At 44.7% G+C, this 8,788-nt stretch overlaps 1 protein-coding gene across 1 annotated transcript; it reads left to right on the plus strand.

Moving 5' to 3' along the window:
• The first annotated feature begins 835 nt into the window (after positions 1 to 835).
• On the plus strand, positions 836 to 1,243 carry LOC134525840 (claw keratin-like). Its single transcript, XM_063357105.1, has one exon. It carries the CDS (start codon positions 836 to 838, stop codon positions 1,241 to 1,243), a length of 408 nt encoding a protein of 135 aa, XP_063213175.1.
• The last annotated feature ends 7,545 nt before the right edge of the window (positions 1,244 to 8,788 follow it).

An 8,788-nucleotide genomic window follows, 5' to 3' on the forward strand; every position in this document is an offset into this window, starting at 1 on the left:
AGAGCACTGGTAGAGACGTGATGGGCACAGCAGTGGGATAGCACATAGGGGATCTCTGAGAGTGGGGACATATAAGGAGGAGCAGACGAACAGCAATGGGACCAGGTCACTGCTGGATCCTACGACCTCATGTCTCTGGGCATGGTCCTCCCTGAGCCCTCTGTGGAGATGCTTGATTGCTCAGCTGGGCACTCAGGGCTGTGCTGGGACATTCTGGCCGAGCACCCACAGAGCACCAGACTGCACGTGGCCGTGCTCCCCACAAGCACACTGGGCACTGCTGGCTATGAGCACATGGCTGGGCTTCTGCTGAGTCTGGCGTGGTTGGGCACAGCAATCTTCTGCAAGATGCCCAAAAATCCTTCTACGTCAGCAAAGTGAAGGATTATGGACAGATCAGGGTTAATTGGTGCCATGAGTTCAGCCACATCAGCGCCCTGACTTTCATGTAATGTTGTGTCATAGTCTGTCCCTCCCATCACCTCTTTCTTCTCCAGGGCACAATAGCAGGGCATTGTCCTCAATGAAGAGGGGTTTAATTGTCCCGCATCACAATCTGTGTCATGAAGCTTGTCCTCTGGATTTCGTGACTAGCTGGGGCTTCTGCCACCGCCCCTTGGCCGATGCCCCGGGCAGCCTGGGACATGTATAAAAGAGCTGAGGGCTTCACGGCCCTCTATCCACCTTCCTCCACTTGACTCTCCTGATCAACAGGGTAAGTCCAGCTCCTGGAAGCCTCTTGGGGATCTCTCCCTGCCTCCCTTGATGCAGCCCCTTCCCCGCACCCTTGCCTAATCCCTGGCGTCTTTTCCAGGACTCCTTGCCTGCCTGAAAGATGTCCTGCGCCAGCCTGTGCATCCCTTCCTGTGGGGTGGCCGCCCCGGCCCCGCTGGCTGACACCGCCAACGAGCCCTGCGTGCGCCAGTGCCCCGACTCCACGGTGGTGATCCAGCCCCCGGCCTCGGTGGTCACCTTCCCCGGGCCCATCCTCAGCTCCTTCCCGCAGTACAGCGTTGTTGGCTCAGCGGGAGCCCCTGGCGTTGCAGGGGGCTACGGCGGCACTTTTGGAGGCCGTGGTGGTTATGGAGGCCTTGGGGGCTATGGGGGCTATGGAGGCTACGGGCTTTCTGGGGGCTACGGAGGCTATGGGCTTTCTGGGGGCTACGGAGGCTTTGGGAGCTGCGGATATGGTGGCTGGCGCAGTGGCCACAGGTACCTCAGTGGCAACTGCGGGCCCTGCTAAGCCCCAAATATCCATGGAGTTCAGCGCTGCATCTGCCCTCAGTCCCCGCTGGCAGCACCTCTTGTCTTCCACCACCAGATGCAGAACAAAGCTGTCAGCCCTTCTTTAGGCTGTGGCAAAGCAGCGACTTGAACTTGATGGTCCTTGCTTGTTTGCACAGAGTAACCTTGCAGTTCTCCAGCTGGCGACTTTAGCGTTTCCAGCACTGTCTCCAAAAGCTCCCCTCCATCTGCCGTACAACGAAGCTGTACTTATCCTCGGATGAGTCTCCTCTGCTCTGCCCGACTCTGAGACCCCCAACCTGCGATAGGAGGGGGAATCTCTGGCGTGGGGCCCTGGGTTGTGCCTCGCTGCAGCCTTATGATTTTGCTGTTTCCAATTAATTGTTTCTGTGTTGTTTTGTTTCCCGACATTACTGTCTGTTGCATTCTCCATCCCAATTAAAGAATCCACATTGCATCAATAACTCAACTTTTGCTTGGTTTGTGTGATTTTGATCTTCTGATTTTCCATGTTGGCCAGGGCTATGTTGATAATGAAGCTTAAGCCAGATGGTTAAACATCAGGTGGCACATGGGTTGGTAGACATGGTTTGTGAGAGGTTCACCAGCTTTTGATAGACACCCTTGGGTTGTAGCACAAAGCGGATACAAATAAACTATTAACCCGTGTGTAAGGAACAGATTGTGAAAGAAAAAGTATCAGTGAATTTATTTGTTACTTTGTGGTCCTTTTCTCAAGCAGAAGTATCCAACGTCTTCACATTTTTCAGCGCTACGTAGTTCAAAGGACTTCTCAGACTCTCCTATTTTATACATTTACAGTGTGTTATTACTCCATTAAAAGCTTACTGCTCTTGTTAGGTGCTTCATTATTGAATAATAGTCACTTCAAAAGTACATGTTCAGACATTTCAATATATGTGTTAGTCAGAATGTGATTTTATAGCCTTCATATTTTCCATTCAAATGCGGCTCTGTACAACCACCCGTGACAGACCCTACCATTAGTTACTTTGCCTTCTCGTCCCAGAAATGCGGAATTCTTTCTAGTTTTATCTTAAGATTTCCTGGAGTGGAAGAAACATATATGTGTGTGGCATTCCATGAATTTCTAACTCTTTCTTTTAAGTACGTCCCCTGTTAAAGCAGCTAAAGCCATAAACAGTCTGTAGAACTACTGAGATATTAGCAATTATTTTAAGTTAACATTGTCTTTTACTTGTGCACTCCGAGACACTTAAGCCTTTCCAATTTTTACCAACTTATTCATAACTTTCAAGATTTTCTTTAATAGATTTGGCTACTGAAAAAAATGAAAATATGCCCAGTTCCAGCTGAATTTATAGACCTTAATGTCAAGATACATGTTGACCAGCAATTCACGCTGTGCTTCCACAGGGAACATGTCAGGCACCAGAGTCGGTGAGTGCTTTCATAGAATCACAGAATGAGTTGGGTTGGAAGGAACCTCTAAAGGCCATCCAGTCCAACCCCTCTGCAGTGAGCAGAGACATCTTTAACTGGATCAGGTTGCTCAGAGCCTCATCCAGCCTGGCCTTGGATGTCTCCAGGGATGGGGCCTCCACCACATCTCTGGGCAACCTGGGCCAGTGAATAAAGCTCCTCAGAAGCGATGAGAAAGCTCCGTCTACAAAGTTGATGGAAGTGTAAACCACAACTTCGCTTGCAAAGTTTTTCGATGAGTTTTGCATTCATATTTTGTATTGTAGCACAATCAAGCTCTGTTCCTCTTGTGAGACTGCTCTCAAGGCGCCGCTGCGTGTGTTCTTCAAAGGGCAGCAATTACATTCACAATAAGGGTTCAAGGATTTAATAGGGCTTTCAAAGCACTTCAATGGCTGGTTTATGCCCAGACCGTGTTACAGCAGCGTACTATTAAGAGGTTATTGCTGCTGCCAGTTAGGTACTTCAGTCATGAATAATAGAGTCACTTCAGACTTGCGTCAAGGGATCTCACCCTAATAACTGTGGTATGATTGTGCAGATGGGGAAATTCATGCCATTTCATTGTCATTCAAATGGAGCCTTGCAGTAGTATTTGCAACCGCTTCTCCTTACCAGCACTTAATAAAGTGAATGGAAAGTGTGCAATTTTCTGCTCTATATCAGATCGGGTCTCTAAATCCAGAAAGTATCCCAGGCACTGCCAGCAAAAAGGCACTTGAGAAAAGGGGACTTTTCTCTCAACTTCTTGGCTTACTCCCCAGTGAAACTGAGTTTGCCTGCAGGCAGTCTGTGCATTTGCAAAGCACTCAGATGTGGTGCTGTTACGTCCAATGTCTGCGCACGCACTGTGATGCTGAGGAAAATTCAAAAGAATATTTCCAAATCCTTCCTAGGAAATTCCAAAATGGGTGACTTAATTTTCTGAGATACTACTGGGTTACTTCTTTGCAAAAGCTGTGCTCAGGTTCAGCTGACATTCATAATAGCTACAGGGTGCAATATGTCTCCATAAAACATATCAAGCAGGGGACAAAAACCTGTGTACACCCAAGTCAGAAAAAGAAAAACAGGGACATGTAATGATGCTATAGTGTTTTAATAAGAATAAAGCTCACAATCACAATCTAAAATAATACAGAAAGCAGAAGCAGAAAGAATGCGTACAGAGATTAATTTATATGTGCAGAAAAACTCCCAATTTCGTTGGTAACATTTTTGCAGCTACAGCTGCAGCATTTGACTATCAATTTCCAATTTCAAACTTTTCCACTTGCTTTAAATTCAATGAAACAATTAGAATCAGATGATTTACTGTTTCTTTGGTATAGCTTCAAAAGTGGTTAAGTCAGAAATATATCCACAGGAAGGCTAGTACAGGCACACTTTAAATTTTGTTAATGTTAGCTGGGAAGAGCTATAAATGAATTATGAAGTTGTTTATCCATGTTAAGCCCAGCTTGCTTTACATCACTAAATCCATGTAGGGTTAAGAAGTCAGTGGGCAAAAAGGAAGACAAAAAATTTTGGAAAACCATTGAAGAAGTTCACAGAAACACTGAGCTCTCCAAAATACTACAGCTTTCAGTCGCAGTCCTGGACTCAGTGCTCCTGCAAACCCTCCCCTTAAGAGCAGCCGTGAATTTGGTAATTAATTCTCAGTCCTTGTTTCCCATTAAATCCTTCTGGATTTAGCAGGGGTAGCAGGGGTAGCAGCTCCCATAGCTGTATCTACGGCTGTAACAAGAAGAGTAGGGGTAGCAGTAGCGGGAGCTGTAGGAGGGGTAGCAGTCACGGTAACCGCACTGACTCCCGTAGCTGCGGTAGCCGCAGGGGCTTCCACAGTCGTAGGTCCGGTAGCTGTACACGGTCCCATAGTTGCAGGGAGAATAGCAGGAATCCTCACACTGGTTCTGGTAGTAGAAAGTCATCTTGGGGTGATGGAGGGAGGCAAGCCTAAAACATCGCAGGGAAGAAAAAGCCTGTAAGACAATGCTCCCGACAGCAAGTAAATCTCAAATAAATGCTGCAAACATGCAGGGAGGGAAGGAGAGCCAGCAAACCCAGGCATGCTGCTGGACCCCCTCTGTGCTCATCTATTGTTCTATCCTGATTTTAAATGGCAGGTCTTCCCCCTAATCCTCTGTCCTGACCAGCCTTTCTCATCTCTCTTGCACAGACCCGCTGTGGATCATGATGGGAGATGGGATTGTGAACCGTGATGCCTGTGTCAAAAGGGAGCTGTCAGGAAATAAACTGGAAAATCCTTCGTAGCCATACCAAGACAAAGACTTAAAGGGAAAAGAGGGATACGCACAGGACTGACACAGTTTCAAACACACAAATATCAATGAAAATCCAAGGAGGAGAGAATACCTTACACATAAATAATTCTCATCAAATCACAACCTTAGTTCCCAATGCATTAATCCAGATTAGAAACTGGGAGCAGGGGGAAAGAGAGGGGAATCAATGTCAAATAAACCTCTTCATTATTCACTAGGTTTTCTAAATCTATTCCGACTTACCCACTTCTGCAAGGAGGATAAGGCAGGAGAAGTGAATGCATTATTCTCGGCGGCACGGGTTTTTATAGAGCGCCTGGTCCCGCCCAGCGCGTGAAAGACACGTCTGCACCCCGGGTCAGCTCCAATTACCGAACACATTCTGCTTCCTTCATGACTCCTTCTCATTGAGATACCGGTTCTTCCCGGGGTTTCTGATTATTGGTCCGGCACTGTGACATGCAGGCTACACCCTCCAGGTTTCTTTCATCTCAAAACTATATAGGGCAATTAAGCCTTGGTATCATTGTGCTGAATTCACCACTTCAGTAGAGCAACAAATCGACAGAATATGCAAAGACGTACAGATTACCAAATACGCCACTTTTGGAAGTCCAGCCTCGCTATCCGTGTACTTTGTTGTACCTCTTTCTTCTGAAATATTTGTGGAAGGGGTAGCCTCTCCTTTTCATGTATTTCATAACTTCAATGACACGTGAAACACCACGTTCTTACCAATCCCTTCCAACATTTCCTGTGACCAGCAAAGGGGGAAAGACCATTTCTTTGATTTGATGCCGTCATGCAATAGGATATTGCTGTGCTGATTGATTCAGCTAGAAAATTGGCCTATAAGCATTAAAATGGTATGTATATGACATATTTTCAGAGAAAAAAACTTCCAGACACACAATTCTGAAGCTATAAATTACAACCTTAATAAAGCATAGAAACAGGATAACCCGATATACGTTTTTAGAAACTGTGTTACATAACACTAGGGCGGTTTCCAGTAACGTAGTATTAATATTTAAATAATAAATCTCTTTGTACATTTAAATCTTTAATAAGTATTAATGAAGGCTTTGATATTCAAAAATTTAGAGAAAGGCATGGAACATCTGACGTGCCTATTATTATCCTTCCTTTAGCTGCGAGTAAACAGCGTTTTGAGCTGAAGGTCACCAGGGAAGACCGGGATGTTGCTGCTTACCAGGTCACATTCACAGGGCTCCGCATTATTCACCGTCATTATTAAGTTAAACACCTCAACAACATTGAGAAGATGTCACGTTGAACCATATTTAGCATTTGAGGGACTTCTCAGGAAAACTGCAGTTATTACAGAGATATGTTCCTGGTTGTTTTATCTTGCTCCTTGTAATGAACCCCTAAGTGAGTCATTTTCTGATCTACGTGTAAACAATCACTGAGCAGATGGTTTTGGATCCAATTAAATTGGCGGCGCTTGGGCTGGTTCTCCAGAAGACTGAGTTTGTAAGTTTATTTCACCTATGGTTCAAAGCCTGGAAATTGCAAATATCGTTATTTCTGCTTGAAAGCTTTTAGATTTATTATCGATTTCTACCTGCTTTATGGTTCTCCTAAAGTCTTGTCACTGACCTCTTCAAAAATAATTCCACTCTTCTTACACCAAAAAAAGGACCCCAGTTTCCTTTTATGTAGACTTAGGAGGTTGCTGTTGAAGTTTGGTAAAAGTAATTGATAGAGCTTAGCAAGCAAGTAAATTGGATTTTCTACAGAATGACTTTCCTGTGGCAGGCCACAGTATACAATTGACATGTCCGTGCATATTTGAGTGCAGCAAGGTACAGACCAGTCTCATCCTCTAACCCGAACACCTTTCTTTTACTTCTGCTTTTGAGCTGGAAACAATACAAACAAAATGATAAATAGAAATAAAGCAAATATTTTGACCTAAAAATGCAATTTTGAAATAAAAAGAAACAAGAAGTGCTTTCTAAAGATTAATATTTCTGTAAAAAATCTGAAATTCTTTCTTCCTCAAACCAATCATGAGTCATTGCAGGCTTCATATACCGAATTTGTCCATTGCTCCAGAAATGGGATTGTGAATGTCAATCAATTCTGCTCTCAATATCCTTCCTTCCCTTTCCTGTTATAACACAGATTTCACCACACTAATTCTACAAATATAATTGACCCAGGAAGTCCAAACATGAAAGAAAATTGCAATGCAGTGTCATGCTTTTGGAAGCCAAGAACTGACTAATAATCACAAACCATGAAAAACAATTACATCAACTGAAGGAATGACGTGCATAAGTGAATTTGTTTTGTGATGAATACAAGTTTAAAGCACAGTAGGCTTGGTCAGATAAATATATAAAAGGGAGAGAAATTCAAGGCTCTCTACTCGCATCTCCAGACTTACGTTCTCACCGAACTTGGTAAGTCAGACTTATTACAATGTCTTTATTGCTGTGTAGGTGCTGTGTTTTTGAGATATTGCTATCCAGATGGCAGTTATACTTTAAAAGCAAAGGCTGTGTTTTCACGGCCATGCAAGTACATTTCTTTTTTGTTAAAAATGGGATATTAAGATGCCTACATACACTTAGGAAACTGTCTCATCTAGCCATGCACTATGAGAAATTACCTTATTTTATGATATACTGAAGCATTTCAGGATTCTTTATTTTGAAGCCGACAATGCATTAATTTTTTTTCAATTATTTTGAACAAAAAGCAAGTATATATTCAACTGGCAATTAAGGCACGGACACAGGTCCAAGCAAACAAGCTGCTTTTTTCAGCAGAGCCCTGCTGACTTGCACAAGGGGAGGATATCTTCTGTGGTGTCTTCTCTCGACAGCAAAAACTGGCAGAATTCATTCCTGAACTAGTGTCTGTTCACTTACAGTTTCTAGAGAAACATTGGACACTGATACAGACAACCTAATCCTAACAATATCCTCTCTAAAACACCATCTGAACCCAGACTGCCAATTCTAAGCAATGGGAACAAGAAAAGCAACATAAAATATTTTTATGTAGAAAAAAAAAAGGGAGGGGAAAAGAAAGGAGTGAGCTGGGCAAGAAGGAGCCAGGGTATAGCCCTGAATGGAGATTCTATGAGATGTTGGGTTGGTTCACAGAATCACAGACTGGCAGGGGTTGGAAGAGACCTCTGGAGATCATCTCCTCCAACCCCTTGCCAAAGCAGGGTCACCCAGAGCAGCATCACATCCAGGCAGGTTTGGAATACCTCCAGAGAAGGAGACTCCACAGCCTCTCTGGGCAGCCTGTTCCAGTGCTCTGGCACCCTCAAAGGAAAGAAGTTTTTCCTCATGTTCAGACGGAATTTCCCGTGTTCCAGTTTGTGCCCATTGCCCTTTGTCCCATCCCCAGGCACTGCTGACAAGAGCCTGGCCCCATCCTCTTGCCACCTGCCCTTTGGATATTAATGAGCATTGATGAGATCCCCTTTCAGTCTTCTCTTCTCCGGGCTGAACAGCCCCAGGGCTCTCAGCCTTTCCTCATGAGAGGTTCCCATATTCACCCTTCTCCCCTCTCCCTCTCTCCCATGCTCACTCAGGGTTTGCTAGAAGCAGCGAGCTGTCACTTGGTCTCTGGGGCAGACCTTATCTTCTCTTCTGTTGTGTTTCAGACTTGCCTCCCTCCATCACCCCAAGATGACTTTCTACTACCAGAACCAGTGTGAGGATTCCTGCTATTCTCCCTGCAACTATGGGACCGTGTACAGCTACCGGACCTACGACTGTGGAAGCCCCTGCAGCTACCGCAGCTAC

Source organism: Chroicocephalus ridibundus, chromosome 21 (genome assembly GCF_963924245.1).
Source record: "Chroicocephalus ridibundus chromosome 21, bChrRid1.1, whole genome shotgun sequence".
NCBI classification, from domain to species: Eukaryota; Metazoa; Chordata; class Aves; order Charadriiformes; family Laridae; genus Chroicocephalus; species Chroicocephalus ridibundus.